Genomic DNA, 19051 nt, shown 5'->3' with positions numbered 1-19051 from the left:
GCCTCGTGGTCTAGTTTGAGAGATTGGCGCGGTTTAATCTGCTTCTTGATATTTCTTTCCCTAAGATAGTCTACTTCACCCACTCTTTCCATCTTGATCTGCCACCATCTAGCCCCGGATCAAATAAATGATTACTGAAATATTAGGCACCTTTGATTGGAGTTTGTGGGTTGAGTACACAATGACCTTGTTCTAATTCAGTTCTTTCTTGGCTTACACTCAATGCATTAGTGTTTGATCCAACGTCAAACTCAGAAGAAGTTCCCACTTATTGGATGTTGAGATATTCGAACTAAATATGTGAGGATGAGCAATTTGCTAAAATCTGAACCACTTTGTTTCTTACAATTTTGTTTGAACATTCCCACACCACATGTGCAACTTTGATCAATGCTTGTCTGAAATATTGAGAAATTTTTATATCTAAATTTATTTTTTGGAGGCCTCATAATTCGTATGCCACTGATGGAAAGCGGATTTAGGTCCACATCTTCACATTATTCAATAACAATTCCCCTTTCATTAGAGCTATGTTCTTGTAAAAGAGAAGATAATAAGGTTTGGGGGCAGTTCATGCATTCAAATTGCAAGGTTTTAAAACAAGGCTTATAATATTGAAACGTGAGTTGACATGAAGGCATTGGTGATGTATCCCATTGTTGCCTACCATTAGCAATATCTTCTTCCAATTTTGGCTCATAATCTTCTGTGAAAGATTGGTTTTGATTCATCAAATTTTGGTGGCTAATGAGAGCATTCACTTGTAAGGCCTTATGTGGGTAATCATTGATCTTAGATAAAATAATCTAGATTGATGAATGAGATTAAGTGGGAAATTATTGGCTTTACTTATTGATCAAGCGATCAAAAAGGGGCATAAGGATAATCATTTCATCTTGTCCTATTAAGACATGGATGTTTAGTGTAGCCCTAAAATTAACTATATCAGGATTAGTTGTTAATTAATTAAATTGTTTCTATTACGGGTAGAACAATAATAGTTGTTTCATCATATACACGTGATTGTTCTCTGCTGCCATGTAACTAAGTATAAGGAGATCTTCCCATCAGAGATCGGGTAGAAGATCCAGCCGTGATCGATCAACCACCATAGATAATTGAGATAAGTTCTAATTGTTCTTTTGTATTCTAGATTTATCGCACTGTTAGCTTATAAATTGATTTTAATAGATATGTCGAATAATTGTAGTTCAATCTATGGTATGTCATCATGGCATTCTAGATAATCGGATCTATGAGTTTGAATGTGACTGAATGCCTCGATCCTACTTTTACATTACCTCCTTTAGATCACCTCCTCGCCTTCTGAAATATATTTCGATGGTTGTTCATGGGCTGACCCCTCTTCTACATTCTTAGAACTATCCCATTCTAAAATGCTTGATAGATTCTATTCTATATGGGTGATCCATCACATTCTCTCCCATACTCATCCCACTCTTTTAGCACGTTAATTCGATTCCCTGCTTCTCTCTCCATCCCATATCCGCTGATGCATGTTCTTAAAATTTAGCATCTCTTTCTTGTTGGACATGCACCTCATTGACTATTCTTGCCATGGGTTCTAATTTCTTGTGCTAGTCGGTTTCCATTTATTCTTCATTCTTTCTAGCCATGATCAACGATTGATTCTTCTTCACCTTTTGGCATGTCTCATTTGATTTTCGAAAATTTCATGTCAAATGATGTCAGACCAACAACTAATACCTTCTTATCATAAAAATGATTTATTGTTAAATCGACAAAATTAGGTGATTCTTCTTCTTTCACGAGTTGTATGAAAAGCAGATCATCCTTGTACAACAACTTTCTTGAGAGGATCTTGAGGAGCTAAGGTTCTAACTTAATGAGAAATGATGGCTTCCATACTACTTCCCAACCCTTCACCTTGTTTTGTCAATGGACCATATAATCTTCAATACCACACCATATCTTTGGACATACTTGACTCAACAGGGATGCAATTGAATCGATTTGATTGGATGACCTCCACCTTTTAGTCTTCTTTATTCGTTTGTAATATGGGGAATTTTTCATCTGGATCTTTTTCTCTTTCTTCATTACTTTCCACCTGATCCTTTATGGCATGACTTGCATATATTTATTCTTACCAATTAGGTCCACTTGCTATTGGAAAAGAAAGCCTTCATTTCAGAGGTGTTGTCTCATGACATAAGCAGTTAGGCAATCATTAGAGAACTAAATGACTCCCATTGGATCAAAGGTTGGATGCATTTAATCGAATTGGTAAGCAAATTGTTCCATAAAGGTCTCTCTCTCTCTCTCTAATCGAATTGGTAAGTAAATTGTTCCATAAAGGTCTCTCTCTCTCTCTCTCTAATCGAATTGGTAAGTAAATTGTTCCATAAAGGTCTCTCTCTCTCTCTCTCTCTCTCTCTCTATGAGTGGTTTGATCACTTCCAAAAGTGTCTTGTAGCCTTACGGAAATTTTGGAAAAACTTAATGATATATACTTAGCTATTCAGTCACTTGAAAAATAGACACCACTCATCCTAAAGGTTCTATTCTTAAAATAGAGTTTAAGATGTGTAGTTATTCTTTTGTTTTGTTTCTTCAATTTCTCCCCTTTGGAAGGAGGCAAGCTCCTCCCTCTTCCTAGATGATGAACCCACAAAACCAAGCTATGACACTACAACTAATTGCCATGTCCTTAACTTGACCTGTTATCAATGGCAGCCACTCCTTATTTCTATCTAATGGGTCTCATCAGCTCCGCCCACTTTTGTCTGGTAAGGAAGAAAAGTCGCCAACCCAAGTATGCCCTACCACTAGTTGAACAAAACAAAGTCCTATGTTACTATCAAGAACTCAATGAGATGTCCCATTAAGTCTGCATTCCTAAAGAACCATTGGAGATCGATGTATCTCCTTGTAAACAATGTCACTTTTATCCAAACAAACAAAAAGTATTGTCCAAAAAAGTTTTGTATAAAAAAGGGATTTGCTAGGCAGTTTTGAGGAAAGTCATTTCGCAGCTTACTTTCGCAAGAGAACAGACACAAAGGCTCACTTTTTAGCAGAATTTATCTTATTTTTTACTTTATTGGAGTGTTTGTTCTCTCTTGCAAAAGTGAGCCGCAAAATGGCTTTTGGCGAAATTGCCTGGTAAATCCCAAGAAAAAAATATCACTTGCATCCCTACTTGATTTACAAACACTTACCCCATGTTTGGATGCCAATTGCAAGGGAGCCTTAAGCAATCCTCAAGCAAAATAATGTATTTTTTGGTGTTTGTTTGCCAATTTAGCATCACGAAGACTACGAGACTAGAATCATAGCTAACACGTGGCACATGTGGTCCCACTTTGGGCCGACCATCGCATGTGGATTTTTGCTATCGGGAGGTTTGAATTCGAGACCTTTGGCTCTGATACCATGTTAACTAACTAACTTCTCCAAAAGCTTAAGCTGTTGGAGAAAGGCGTTATTTATCTTTTATACTTTAACTTTGTCTCCCCCTTATTGACTACTTCTACCACTAATCTACACGGCAACCATCTGCATCCAAACAAAGCCTTAGAGATTAATAAGATATTGAGGTCAAGGTCAAGTTGATGACATGGGTCTGGAAGCAACGCTTTCCCAATCAACGTAGCTCTTACGTTGAGGTCACCATTGTAGCAAGAAATGGATGAGAATTGCTTTTATATATACAAGATAAGGATTAGTATCTAAGGTCACGTTCTTTAACGTTTTCTCCTCTGTACTTTTGCATTTTTTTCAATTGCAGAGAACAAAAAAAATTACAAGAACGATTTACGGCAAATAGAACGCGCTCAGCCCCTTTCTGTAATTTCTGACTATCCTTCTCCATCATTTTAGTGCTGATTTGCATTGCATTCTTTTAAAAATTGGTTATTTTCACATTAAGCTTTTGGAGTAAATGGGTTTTTTCACATGGTATCGGAGCTATTGCCTTAGAGCGCGCAGGTCCTGAGCACGCCGTAAATTGCATCATTATGGTTAGACAATTCATGAGGTGGGCCTTGCACAAACCCATTGTAATGGGCTTTGAAGGGTTTAAATAAGAGTGAGAGCTGCACTAATAAAGTGGGTGGGCAAAGCAAAAGGAACAAAAGAAACACGTTAAAAGAATCAGAGAGAGAGAAATGATAGCGATGAAGATATAAGCTATAATAGGACCCCATTCAGAGAAAAAAAAAATAGAAATAAAGGAAGTGATGGGCCTTTCCAGAGGTAGAGAGGCCCACATCCACCTACTTGTACAGTATCAAATGTGCTCCACGCACGAGGAAATGGATTGCTTTTTGAGCTTTCCCTAAAAGGGGAAATGATATATCCACCCCTTATTTTTACTTGAGACAGCCCATCTAGTGTAAAAGATACGGGTGCAACTCAGGTCGTGTTGGATCCGCTTGAGGCCAACCCTAACCCAACCTGAGATAGCATTCCCTCAACCCTAACCCAACCATACCCAAGCCTCAGGTGAAGGATGGCCAACCCTATCCTGACCAGACCCAAGCCTCGGGTCGAGAATGGCCAACCCTAACCTAACCTGCCTCTAAATCTCTCAACCCCAACCCAATTTGTCTGACCCACTCTTTCCAAATCGGATCATGTTGATTCAGGTTAGGTTCAGTTAAACCTATGGCTAAATAGAAAATACAAAAAAAATAAAAAGACCTAACCTTAAGAAATCACGATGAAATTAGAGGACGGAGCTTGGGTTCAGGTGGGTCTGGTTGTCCAAGGCCTCAACCATAACCCAATCAGAAATAAAATTAGGTTGGCTTTTCCCAGCCCTAACCCAACCCAACCCAACCCAACCCAACCCATTGAAATGCCAACCTAACTCGTGCCAAAACTTGTTGAACCCATCAGGTTCAAGTTGCACCCCTAATAAAAGAGTAGTCATAAATATTACTGGTGCAACTCTCGTAGGGTTGGGTCGGGTTGAGGCTAACCCAACCCGCGAGGAACCCTTTTTCCCAACATGAACCAAACCCGACCTAACCTGAGTTTTTAAGCTTACAAAAAAAAATTGATATAAAATTTCAGGTTTCACTCAGGTCGGGTTTTCCGAACCCTCAACTCAAACCCGAACTCAACCCAGGTTAGGAGAACTCAACCCGAACCCGACCCGAGTTGCACCTCTAAATTAAATACATAACAGGGGGCTGTCCCAAGTAAAAAAGGGAGAGAATATATCACTCACTCCTAAAAATTATAAAACAAAAGGGGAGGTGAGAAGTGGGGTGGGGGAGAGTAGGGATGCGTTGGACGGTTGAGGTTACCTAGTTGAATAATTGGCACAATGATGCACGTGTCGCCTTTCTATTGACTGTTCATAATAACTTAAGGGCTCTCGAAAACGACCGGGTGCTTCTCGATCGTCGACTTGTTAGGCGGCGTGTTCCATGTCATGGAGAGTTTACCGGGAGAGCCGGTCAAAATAAAAGAGTATGCCACGTGGCACAAAATTTGTTCGCTCCATACACCCGTGGGACAGAAGAAATGCATTATAATATGGTGCAGCTCTTCTCCTCTTTATAATCCTCTTTATAATTTGGAAGACAAATATTTTGATAGGAAAATAAAGCTGTCAGAAGCAAGGTTTTAAATTTCGGTTTCAGTACCTATTTCGGACCCCCACGGAATCCGAAATTTGGTATTAAGCTTCAAAATTTGGGACCGAAATTTTGTAACATTTATTTTTTTTAAAAAAATGCCATTTTCTCGAAATTTGGTATTTCGCGAAATATCAAATTCCAGGAAATTTCGGATTCCGGTCGAAATTTAAAACCATGGTCGGAAGCACCTTAAGTGAGAAGCCATATCATTTGGTTGAGTTGGGTAAACATATTTTTCTAATTTTTTTTTGAAAAAAAAAGAAATAAGAAATTTTCCTTTTTCAATGAAAATTGCAAACTGGCCACACCCTAAAATTTTAGGAAAATGTTATCAACACAACTACATTTTGATATTTGCACAAGGTCACTGATAAATCGCCCCCATATTGGTCAGTGTTTAAAGGGAGAGAAGAGAGAGAGGTCGATTTTTTGCGGCCGCCACACACACCCACCAAAAAAATAAAATAATAATAATAATAAATTTTTTTCCTATGTAGATAGTGGAAAATGATGCTATTACTGTGGCACATAACTCCCTCGTTGATTAGCAGTCACCCTCAAATGATCCTGACCAATCGATTCTATAACTTGTTGATCCCAACCGTTCAATTAGATGGCTCGTTTGGTAGACGTAGAAGACTTGGCCGCTTCCAACAAACGTCCATTTGTATCCTGATTCAATGGCCAATGGAGTACTTAGTTTCTTGTAAGACGGTCTCTTGGTATAATTCCCGTTAAATCTTAATGCGTCATACGGGGCGACATAGAATTGGTCTAGAAATGCTAAAATTTGCCACCATTCGTTTTGGCACTTTCCACCTACACATCCTCGTTTAAAATATTCTTTTTTGTACAAACTAATGAAAATATTAGAAGCAAAAGAGACGGGTGCAGTTAATAAATAAATAAAAAAGTCTCGCAACACACGGAACGAGTTGATGGGTGTAATTACTAAAACTAAAGCCTGCGAAACGGGCTCCAACAAGTACGAAAAATGACACGTATATTTACTTTCTAGAAACCACTAAAAAATCGCCACGTCACTTCCGTAATGGGGTTGACGCCACGTATTACGCCATTCGTCACTGACCTTTTCTTCCATGTGGTAGGCCCCACGCGTCAATGACTCAGCAGTCCACACCACACAAACTTCCCAAAAATGGAAGTTCCGTGCTAAGCTATAATAAACACGTGTCGATCACACAAACTTACCCAAAAATAGAAATTTCTATATCAAACTACAGGCAATCTTTTCACATTACATTTTCTCTACCGAGTAAAAAACTATATTTACATTTCAAAAAATAAAAAACTAAGCACAACTTATGTATATTAAGTGCCCTGCAGATTATTATTTCCACCCCTTATTTTATGCATTTACATCGACTCTATTTCTAGTTTTCTACTGCCCTTTCTCTCTCACCTTCAATTGCTCTCCTTTTTTATTTATTTCATATTCTTTCTTGTATATACACCAGAGCTTGACTTTCCAACACCGGCCTCCTTGGTAAAAAGAAGCACGAGCATCGTGACGAACGAGAAACACGAGATAAAGGAGCTTGTGATATACACCAAGTGTTTAGTGTATATTACTTATCTAGAATTCTAGTAAGAGTCCTCCCATTGGTGCCCTGTGCGGAATCCCCTTTCTTCTTTTTGCACTCCTGAAATTTATTACTGTTGGTGGTGGTGTTGAAGGGGTAAAACTCTGGATGATCTTCTCATGCCCATGGCTATTGCTTGAGTAACATTCCTCCGAGTCGGAACCTGCCGCCGGTGCACGTTTCTTGCTCCGATTTGTTGACGTTCCGGCAATCTGAGCAACAAAATAGAGAAAACCCACAAAAAGGTTAATGAAATTAACAAAAATGAACACCTTTTCACATTCTCTAGAAAAACCAAACAAAATGTGGAGGAAATTTCTCAAAGCAAGGTAAATATTGATATTTTCTAGGGCCCGTGCAGTTGCTTTACTCACGTGGGAAAGGAAAAGGAAATGACATGGTAAATGTGTTTCGATGAGTGGCATAGGCTAGTGGGATAAGATGTCAACAAGGAGAAGACAAGCATTGGATTTGTCTAGAATTACCTTGGAGAATAGTCGTGAGTAGTGTTTACTTGGACCACATAGACTACTTATAGTAGGGGAATAAGTAGAAATGTTGAGTGGAGAGTGAGGGGAAGGGGCAGAAAAAGAAAGGAATTAGCCTCTCCTAAGATTTGGTTGGAAAGTTACAGAAACCTAATAGCCATTGCAGGATTATAAAGCGGTTGAATGGAATTGGAAGCTTCATAAAGTCTAGCAATCCCACTTAATACACATAATCCATTGAAAGCTAATGGGATTTGATAAGGGCAATTCCGGGAAAGAAAAAGTATACCTTGCAACCCAGAGAACAGAATCTGAAAGAATCTAGCAGGCTCCTCTCACAGACCTCACACGTGTTAGTGACGCCCTTACCAGGCCTTGGCTGAGGCCGCTCGTTCAAGAAAACAACCCTAGCACTGTTTATAATGTAGGTCTGAACCCCTGTTATGTCCAAAACCTTCTGAATCTCAGAAACCCTAATCACATCATGATAAGACGACCTCCTTATCTGCAAAAAACCAAAACCTACACATTATTTTGACAAGAAGAAAGAACAAAACCCATATATGGAAAAGACATAAAATCAATGAAACAAACCTGTATTGCTCGATGGTCTTTGTGATAAGATAGGCAAAGAGAACAGAGCCCTCCATTCATACAGTCCAAACAATACATATTACATTCGCTTTTGTGAGAATCAGCGTGTAATTTGCATTGAACAAAGAAGCGTGTTTCAAGTAGAGGACGAAGCCATGGAGGCCACATGTTTTCCTCGTCCTTACCTCCAGTTCCCTGTTTCAAAAAAATACAATGGTGAGGGAAAACAGAGCAAAAACAGAGGAAAAAGAAGAAAAAAAACAGAGAAAAGAGTAAATTGAGAGAGGTTATTTGATACCATGATTCTCCGATTCTTGGGTTTGAAAGTGGGTTCTTGATCGATAGCCAGTTTGAAGAAAGGGGATTGAATAGATGAGGGATTTGGGTTTGCTTTTCTTGCTTTCTCTGTTTTCTTTTTTTGGGGTTTGATGAAACAGAGGAGAAAGTTGAGAAATAGAAAGAGAAATAGAAAGAGAAAGAGAAAGAGAGCTAAAAGGGTTTTGGGGTGTGGCTGTGATTTATGTAATGGTGGTGGATGGTGTCTTCTGAGTTGGGTTGTACTTATCTATTTGAAGTCTCTAACCAAACCTGGTTCCTAACCTAGCTCCTAACCCGAACCAAAGATGCGTCGATTGCAAGTAACATGCCTCTTTTCTCGATTTCTTTTTCCCATGTTTTTCTTTTTCCCATTTCCTCGTTAGAAAAGATTAGAGCAAATATATTTTAGCCTCGGTCTTTGTACACGAGTATGCTGTATGCTTACGGGCCTACGGCTATGATGGCACAGCCATTTTTTGATATTTGCACAAACGTTCCCTACTACAAATCCCAGAAAACTATCAGAAGCCATTCAGCCAATTAAAAAAGGAGGAATTCTAAGACTGATTATTAAAACATGGTTTTGTGATATTCCATTAGAAGAAAATGTACAATCCAAGTTTTAGCTTATGAAATCAAGATTTTAGCTTATAAAATTCAGGTTTTAGATTAAAATCTGAATTATTATAAAATTCTTGTATCCAAACGAGAATATTGAACGTCTGGATTGCAAGAATTTTATGAAAATGTTTGGAAAAGAAAAACTTTTCTAAAAATTCTTGTTTTCTTTTCAATTGTTTGGCTACAAATGGTCAAAGTTGTGGAAAGAAAGAAAAACATTCTTGGCCTGTCTGGATTGTGAGAAAAATGTTTTTGACGTAAAAAGTTTTCTTGGATTTTTTTCTTTCTACAATTTAGATGAAAATGATACGATTATTGTTACTATAAAGAGATACCATCATAAATAGAAGGTCCCTCTAAATAAAAGATGAATAGGGTTGGCTCCAAATTTCTTTTCCGTGTGCGACAAAATTAGGAAAGTCAAGAGATATTTTCCTTACCGGACTTTTCGACAAAATTCTTGCAATCCAAACAGGGGGAAGTCTAAACTGAAGGGAGCCCTTGCAAAAAAGAGGTGAAAGGGCTCTCCCATTGGCTGCACATCACTATCATGTTTGACTTTTCAGCCGTTTTTAATGCATAATGGTGATGTGTAGCCAATAGGAGAGCCCTTTCACCTCTTTTTTGCAAGGGCTCCCTTCAGTCTAGAATTCCTCTCCAAACATAGCCTAAAATAAGACAAACATATCATTTTCCTCTAAATTGTAGAAAGAAAAAAATAGGAAAGTCTAGAGAAAATTGAAGGTTGCCAAACATGTTCTAAAGGTAATTAAAATGCTCCTTAAGTTGGTAAATTTAAGTTTATGGAGAACTGATTTAGAAAACAACAGTTGTGGAAACTTCAATCATATGAAGAAATTCCAAAAGTTAGGTCATCAACTAGTAAGTGGAAACTTCAATCAAATGAAGAAATTCCCAAAGTTAAGGTCATGAACTAGTAACAAACTGTTGCAATAACTTTTCGAGAGCATGAAAAAGGTGTCAAGTGTTTTTCCCAACAAAATCAAATATCTCGAATTAGATTTTTTTACAAAAGCAACTCGTTCAAGTGACCAAATTTCCCGAATTGGATTTTTTTACAAAAGCAGTTCACGTGGTCTTTTACCCCCATCCTTTTACCCCTTAGAAAAAGGGTTCGTTCCTTTCCTCCACATCCACTTTAACTTTAAATTCTTTTTCAGGTGAAATAAGGGAGGGCAAGAGTAAAGATGGGGTCCACGTGTCTAATGATCCAACTCATCCTAGCAGATGAATGGTTCGAATCACCAAAGTGATGGGCCCCATTAATTAATAAAACATCACCATTTAAAAAAATTAGTTTCTTTCTTAGGAAAATATGTGCCACACCGAATAATTCCTTTATTTTTTATGTGACTACTTGGGGGTTTTTTTAATCTACTGAATAAAAATAGGGCAATGATAAATCGACTCCCCATGTGTCTATCTCTCTCTTCTTTCTCTCTCTAACCTAGAGGAGAGAGAAAGACACATTGGGGAGTCGATTTATCACTCCCCTAAAAATATTATGGAGGATTTTTTTTATAGAGCTCCATTTCTTACGATGGTCTCTTCCTATCTGCCCATCACTCACAAGTCACAACTGGCCCAACTAATATTCCATGGAATATTTTTATGGTTGCCAAACATGCCCTATATGGAAAATAATATCCCACAGAAAAAAAAAAAATTCCAAAAAATGAGTACACCAAACTTGGGAAATTCATTTTCTATGGAAAACCATTTCCAATAAGATTTTCCATGCATCCAAACACCCCTTTTCAGTTATGTTTTTGAGGTGTTTTGGTCATTTAAACAACCCAACTTCTTATAAAATTTTGGACCCTACGGCCATTTTGGTGGTTCACCCTCTGCAGACCAACCAGAAAAGAGACTTCAAATCATTAAATGACAATTTAATATTGATTTAAATGCTATAAACAAAATAACAAGATTGCCAATAACCCTAGTAATAATAAAATAATTTAAAATATTTGAGACGATGCTCTGAATCCCCAATTTTCAGATAACGACCCTAAAAAGAAAAACCTAAATTTCCGAATGGAGCCAAACTACTTGGGACTTTTCTAAGGTAGGGGTGTAGGGCTACTTAGTATTCACTTGTCATCAATACGTGCAATATAAAAAAATATTATTAAGTACCAAGTCATTAGTAGGTAAAAATACAGGAAACACACCACCCAATTTAATAATTAAAGTTCCTTTTTTATTTATGTGGTGCCTAATGCCTCTGCCTATTTTTTCAAAATAAAATGTGGGTGGGTAAAATTACAGGTAGGGTAGCTTTTAAAATAATCAAAGCCATTCATTTCTTAGTACCCAGTTTGGATGGACTATCCCCCTTAAAAATTTCCCCTTTGGATGATCCTAGCCGTTAATTTGATAGGGTGTAAAGTGAACGGCCCCAAATGTTTAGAAAAGAAAAATACTGTGAAAATCTTGAAATTTTGGAGGGTTGAGATTGTTCAATGCATGACACGTTTTGTCACTGGAGAAGACTGATTTAATAGTGCTATTGTTAATGCAATTTTATGAAATGGATCCAATGGAGGCGCCCTTCATTTTAGCATTCCGCCCATTTAATCTCAAATATTGGCCTGACATAGGCACTTAATCACATGCTTTTATCTGCCTGTAACGATTGAAAGAGCCCAATAAATCTGCAGAAAATTGTTTTTAATCAGTCATGTCGACTGATAGAAAATCAACAATTTGGATGAAAAAAATCTCATTTTATCAACCAATAAAATTTTTCTAGAATACGATCGATCTAACATATTAGAGTTTAAAAAAAAATAAAAGACCAATATCTTGGCTGTTAATAACAGATACAATGGACCCATGACAAAAGGTTCAATTAAGAAATGACATTAGAAGAGTCACCTTTTGCGGCAAGTAGTCCTTCTCACATGTCGAGAGAACAAACAAATAACACCCCACCTCGTGTGGCCCATCTTTTTAGGGTTGGCCCACACGTGGCATATGTTGTCGCTAGTACATGCGGATTTCTTTATACTTGGGAGGTTTGAACCTAAGAACTGTTGCTCTGATACCATGTGAAACAACCAATTACTCCAAAAGCTTAAGCTATTGGAGATGGCGCTATTTAATCCTTTATACTTTAACACATTTGTTTTGGAGTTTGAGAACCGATTGTGAGTTCAAAACTGATAATTGGACTCAGTTTTGGGTCCAATAATCAGAATTTTGAGTCTAATAATCAGTTTTGGACTCACAATCAGTTCTCAAAATCAAAACCAAACAGAAATGCTAGCATAATTTTGAGTCCAATAATCAGTTTTGGATTCAAAATTGATTCTCAAAATCCAAAACCAACAGGGCCTAAAACATATCAACAACTTAAAACCTTGTCTGACTGGGACCAATGAACAAGATAGAATAATATCATGTAAACTACATGGCCAAATTCACTTCATAAGCCCCTATTAAATGAATAATGCGAACAATCATATCACTATCGGACACGATATGATGATGAAATGTAGAACTCGAATTAAATTTTATATCCGGGTCAATGGGGGACGTATGCGTTATGGAGAGAAGCCAATTCTTTCTTTTTTGATATGGTTCTTAATGGCAGTAAAGAAAAGGAAAATGAAAGGAGAAGAAGATATTGTTGCCATGAGGAGATTATATCGGGGCCACCCACTTTATATTAATATGACTTGAATCTTTCATCACAGGGCCTCCTACACGTTGATGAAACAATGAGAGAAGATTTCTAACCGTTAGATCAGATGACTTAAATGTGGATTGAGAACCTCTAATCATCAATTTGCTCACCCACTTGATATCACCACGACTTGAATCTTTCATCACAGGCACTTCATATCACTATCACTTGAATCTTTCATCACAGAACCTTCTACAAGTGGATGAAACAATGAGCGATCATTTCCAAACTTTAGATCAGATGACTTAAATGTGAACTCTGAACCCCTGATTCCTAATAATGCTTTAGTTATGTGAGTGGGACCGTGTCAGTCTTCTGTAAATATTATTTTTGGATTATTCGAATTTTTAGGAAAAGTTTGGAAAGGAAAAATATTTCTAAAATTTCCTTAGTTTTTAACAGAGGAGAAAAATAATAATTTGAAACCAACTTATCCGATTTTTAATTAGAGGGAACATCAATCTATCCCTATGATAATATCCCGATATATTTGCCCTCCTTTTTTACTTGGGACGGCCCCCTCTACGTGAGTTATGAGACTACTCTTTTACACTATAAGAGGCTATCCCAAGTAAAACGGGAGGGGAATATATCATTTCCCTAAATGAATCATAATCATATAATTTTCTTCTAAATAGTGGAAAGAAAAAAATTTCCGCAATTCAAACTGCTGTTTTGATTGCAAGAAAAATATTTCTGACAAAAAATTTTCAGTGGAAAATTTCTTCCTCTCACAATTTAGAGGGATCTAATTATAAATTGAAGGTCCCTCTTAAGTAAAAATTGAATAGGATTGTTCAAGTAATCAATTTTCATCTTTAAATAAATCAGCTAACTTTGAAAATGATTTCCCTTTCCAAACTTTTCCATAACCTGCAATCCAAACAGATGGGAAAGGAATTACTCTTAAGGCTCTGTTCACTTGCGTTCCCGGGAAAGCAAATCCTTGGAAACAGACTCCTTTTTTCTTGAGAAAATAACAAGCCTGGGTGGAATATGTCAAATAATGACATGGAATTGCCAAAAATGACGTGGAAATGTCTCTTTTCTCACTACTGTGGGAAACCAAATCCCATTATTTTGGTCGGATTTGCTTTCCCGGGAAAACTAGTGATAAAAGGTGGGCAAGCAGTTTCTCGGGAAACATTTTCCTACATAGATCCTGCGCACGTGAACAGGCGCGGGAAACCTTTTCCTACACAGTTTTCCTGGATTTCTTTTCCTAATGCCACGTCAGAATCCCGAGAAACCTTTTCTTTTCCTTTCCCGGGAAAACAAGTGAATAGTACTTTAAGTTTTAAATGGAAAACAAAAACATCTAGAGGAATTTTTTTGCGGAAATGAAAAAGTGATGTTTAATTTAGAGGGATATCAACATTAATCTAAGGTTTTGAGTAAAAATTGAAGAAGAATGGTTCAAAAATTCATGAAAAATTTTCCTTTCAAAACTTTTCAATTCAATCCTATGAAGTAAATGTTGGAAAAGTGGGTGTTGACTCGGTTTTTGAGTCAAAAAGTAGGCGTTGAAGGGGGCCGCCACGGTTGACTCAGAAACCTCCAGGAAAGATAGCGAGTCATACGTACCCCCACGGTTTTCTCACGTCACGGCGTGCGTAACTCGAAACGCGGAATACTTTTTGAGTCTTTTTTGTCCGTTTGCGTTTTTTTTTTCCGTGGAAAATTGGGAGAGCCTTCGTAGGGCGCCAATACTCCATTTTGTACGCCACCCCCAATGCCAACGGCAAATTGATTATCTTTAGTTGCTACAATACATGTTCGGACTGTTTGTTTGGTTTTCCCCGCAAGAAAGTGGGAATCCCGGACTTTCTGTTCTCTACTTTTCCTGTTGTCTGGTTGCGACGTTACAGTCAGGAAGAGTCAGATTTGCACTCACTCCCAGAGATGGGGTTTGTGAATTGTGATGGACTTAATGGGGAAATGATATATTAGTCCGCTTGTTTTACTTAGGACAGCCCCCTCTAGTGTAAAAGAGTTCGTACTCATGGTTTTAAATTTCGACCGAAATCCGAAATTATTCCGAAATCAAAATGCACCGAAACCAAAATCCCCGAAAGTTATTTTGGGAAATTTCAGTTGAAATTTTATTAAAATATTAATTTTTCATTATTTTACCGAATTTCGTCTGAAATTACCGAACCAAAGAAATGACATTTCATAGTTTTTTACCGGATTTAGGCTGAAAATTGTGCCGAAACCGAAATTTAAAACCATGGTAAAAAATAACCTAGAGGAGGTTGTCCCAGGTAAAAAAAAAAGGGCAATATTTCACTTCCCTAATCAGGATTGATCCATACCGGCCTATTACAAGATTTGGCCCATTCTATCATAGTTCTTTCTGAACTAATACCGGCCTATGCGTAGACTCATATTGTATTGAATCGGGGAGACTTGCCTTTCTGAACTAATACTAATAGGACCCGGAGCAAAAAAAATGAATGACTCGAGGCTCTATGAATGAAATTTCCTGGCCCCTCTCTATGCAATTCCAATTCTATTTTGTTTTTCCAAATCTCTCTATGTTGACGAAGAGAGGAACACGGAAAATCTATTACTACGTTGATTCAAAACGCTAATCCACGACTAAATCGTTATTAATCATGTTGTTTGAAAGAAGGTTAGGGTCATAGCGTCATGCCATTAAGAGAAGTACAATTAGGAAACATGGAGAGGTAAATTGAAAGTACAAAGAGAGTGAAGCTTGTGAGTGGAGGTTTACCATCGGGAGCAGGTAGCCATCACTATGAGTCTACGCATGAAGGTACAAAACAACAAGAGAGAAGAACAAGTGAGTGATCATAGAAAAAAGAACTAGTCTTTCAAAAAATGCTAAACCATTAATTTTTTGTTAGTGATGATCATACCAATAGGCTGTGCCTATAGCAGGGGACTATGATAATACAGGTTGTTTAATGGTCTTGATCATTAAGATCTTATCTTCACAATGATTTGTTTCATTGGTGAAGTCATGAATTTAAGCTCCCATCTTTATGTTATCTACACGCCTACACACACATAGCGTGTACTGTTTTCTTGTACTATACATAATGAGGAAAATTGAGTGGCCCACAAAGTTAATTAAAATCTTATAAACTCAAGATTTCTTTTAACTAATGTCTCTAGGACTAGTAAACTAAGACTCCAAGAACAATAAAATAGGGAACTGCGACAGCAATAGATAATTCTTATCTAAACTACTAGCTATATAATCCTAATCCATTTCCATTAAGGCAATGTTGGGCAGCCATGGAATTTTTTTCCATGGGATATTAGTCTATCACCTGGTGAGAGAGGGGAAAGGAGGGTGGGAGAGGGAGAATTAAGAGGGCATGACTAAGAAGGTGAGGAGTAGCTACGAACAGGGAAAAGTATTAGAGTTTTTTCTCCTATTTTTCAGTCACTTCACACAATCTTCTCACTTTTGCCATCTCAACTCTCTCCTTCTCTCACCATACCTGTCCATCTCTAACCACTTGCTAAAGTAGTATTCCATGAAAAAAAAAATCATGTTTGACAAACATAGCCTAAGAGCCACTAGGCAAACAAGTCACTATTGAGATTGATGCTCACAACTTTTGGGACCCATCGATGACATGTGCAACCGAGGCCCGTTGATTTTGTGGACCATCATGAGAGGACCCACAGGGTCCTTGTTCAAGGCTGAACACACATCCAATCCGTAAGATAATGACTTACAAAAATCAATAGTTTTACCTTTCTTAGTGAAATCCTAACCGAGGTTTTGACGGATCAAGGGCTAAGATCATAAGATCAAGGTTCCATCAATGACAATGGGCTGTACTTGCGGCCACTATCGGACCCAAGAGTTATTGGTAGTATAATTATGGACCATCATCCATATTGTCGTTGACTATTTCCTTGAAGGCAATTGATTAAATGATTAAGATTAACGGTTGAGATCACCTAACTCTACGACATTGTGTAAATTTGGTCATTAATGCAGATCAACTTCTTACTATGTGTCTAACCGTGATCTTTTAGAAGTTGGGAAATCCCATTCAAAACTATGTCTCATCTGTTCATTGGTGCAATAAATGAGATGTGATAATATTATAGGGTATTCCGGGACAGTGTAGGGGTTCCTAAGAAAGTCACTTTTATTCTACTTCATAAAAGATAATATTTGGGCCCCACTTCTACCTCCTTTACCTGATCAGATCGGTTGATTCAAATCACAATCATAAGTTCAGCCAAATACAGTTGAGATCAACTTGATCCGATGATTCTAAGCCCTTGATCCATCAAGCCTGGTGTTGGGTTCCAGCAAGAACAGTGCTAAATCACTGATTCTTAGTCCTTTAAGTTGCACATGAATTGTCCCTTCAGGTCGTGCGTGAAACAAGACACGAATCTCAATAATATCTACCTTGCTTAGTTTTTAAATCACACTAAAGTTTTTTTTTATGTTAGAGTCTCTATGTAATTACTAGTAACATACGCCATCCGTCCAACTCGATTTTGACTCCACCTAGCTTGATCAACACGGACAATGCACATGTGTAACACGGCCAACAGACATGTGTAGTTTCTCCCAACTCAATTTTCTTACTCAACTTTAGGGAAGGACTTTGACCTATCCGTTTTACCGGAGAGAACTTTAATCCCACCATCGTTTGTAGCTTGAAATTCCATCTCTAAACCAACTTCAAAGAGACCCAATGGGTGCATATATCATTCCATTTCCAATCATCCATCGAGGTACTTGGAACACTATTTGTTGCTGTGTTCCCTACCAGATGATAAAGAACATTATACTTCTCTCCTTTCCTTAGAATCCTAAAGACGCTTGTGACTTTTATGCTCCACCTGCAAATGAATACATGAGATACTGAGTCCAACTGGCCAAACTAAAGCCACGTTTGAATACCTCATGTTTTTGTATTTGTATTTGGATTTGAGTTTTGGATACAAAATACACCAATCATCATCATGCTCGTGTGTGTGTGTGTGAGAGAGAGAGAGAGGGAAGGGGGGGGGGGGGGGCGTCTCGCTGCTGCTGCTGCAAGGTCAACGAGCAGCGAGGGTGAAGGTAATTGCCACAAATATTGATTTCAAATAATGTCTTCCAGAACAGATTTGAAAATCAGATTTTTTTTCCACTGTTGTAGCTGAATTGGAAATCTAAGGATCTGATTCAGTTCCAAATCTAAACTGCCAAATGTGAGAAATCCAAATCTAAATCTTGTGGGTATCCAAACGTGCCTAAATTCTTTCTCATCTTTGGGACTTATGGCATGCAACACAAAGTGCACCCCCACCCCATCTAATATTTTGATCTGTACAGTCTAAAATTCTAGACCTCTCCAAATATTTTGATCTTAAAATTCTAAACAAAGCAATAGGAATATAAAATCCAATCATCTCGCAGTGTGAGAGAGCGAGGATATTTTCAACCATATCAAAAACATATATATATATATATATATATATATATATATATATATATATATATATATATATATATATTTGACGTGCGTGAAACAAGACACAAATCTCAACAATATCTACCTTGCTTATTTTTTCAATCACCCGGGTGCGTTTGGATTGATGGAATCGGAATTAAAGAATCGGTATTTGATTCTATCCCCACGATTCTTGCGTTTGGGTGATTTTACTAATGCCCAACCGTATGTGGTATTCTGATTCCCAACACAAAGAAGACATGATTTTGTTGACAAAATTAGGGAGAAAAAATCTCCATGATTTAAGGGAGAAAATCTCTCTCTCTCTCTCTCTCTCTCTCTCTCTCTCTCTCTCTCTCTCTCTCTCTCTATATATATATATATATATATATATATATATATATATATATATATATATATGGGAAATGCTTCGTCTCATACGTGAGACCCTAAACCTGTTATTTTTTCCTGAAAATTCTTCGTTAATGGGTAACCAAACACAAGAATTGGAATCCACATTCCCTTTACCATGGGAAATGGAATTTGATTTCCATACCCATTCTTGATTCCTGGTATCCAAACGCACAAAGTTTTTTTTTTTATGTTAGCATCCTGTATTTGCCATCACCACAAGCATTTT

At 37.5% G+C, this 19051-nt stretch overlaps 1 protein-coding gene across 1 annotated transcript; it reads right to left on the bottom strand.

The window, feature by feature from the left end:
* Nucleotides 1-6841: 6841 nt before the first annotated feature.
* On the bottom strand, nucleotides 6842-8752 carry LOC143884878 (PLATZ transcription factor family protein). The gene is made up of 4 exons (XM_077388720.1): nucleotides 8618-8752; nucleotides 8320-8514; nucleotides 8015-8230; nucleotides 6842-7449 (listed from the first exon to the last, which is right to left on the bottom strand). The coding sequence occupies exons 1-4, from the start codon at nucleotides 8618-8620 to the stop codon at nucleotides 7231-7233; spliced, it is 633 nt and encodes a 210-aa protein (XP_077244835.1). The 5' UTR covers nucleotides 8621-8752; the 3' UTR covers nucleotides 6842-7230.
* Between the last annotated feature and the right edge of the window lie 10299 nt (nucleotides 8753-19051).

The sequence above is a fragment of the Tasmannia lanceolata genome, unplaced genomic scaffold (assembly GCF_043159265.1).
Source record: "Tasmannia lanceolata isolate RefF3 unplaced genomic scaffold, GAP_Taslan_0.1 ptg000008l, whole genome shotgun sequence".
Lineage (NCBI taxonomy): Eukaryota > Viridiplantae > Streptophyta > Magnoliopsida > Canellales > Winteraceae > Tasmannia > Tasmannia lanceolata.
The sequence above is the reverse complement of the archived record's forward strand: the minus strand, read 5'-3'. Positions and strand labels throughout refer to the sequence as shown.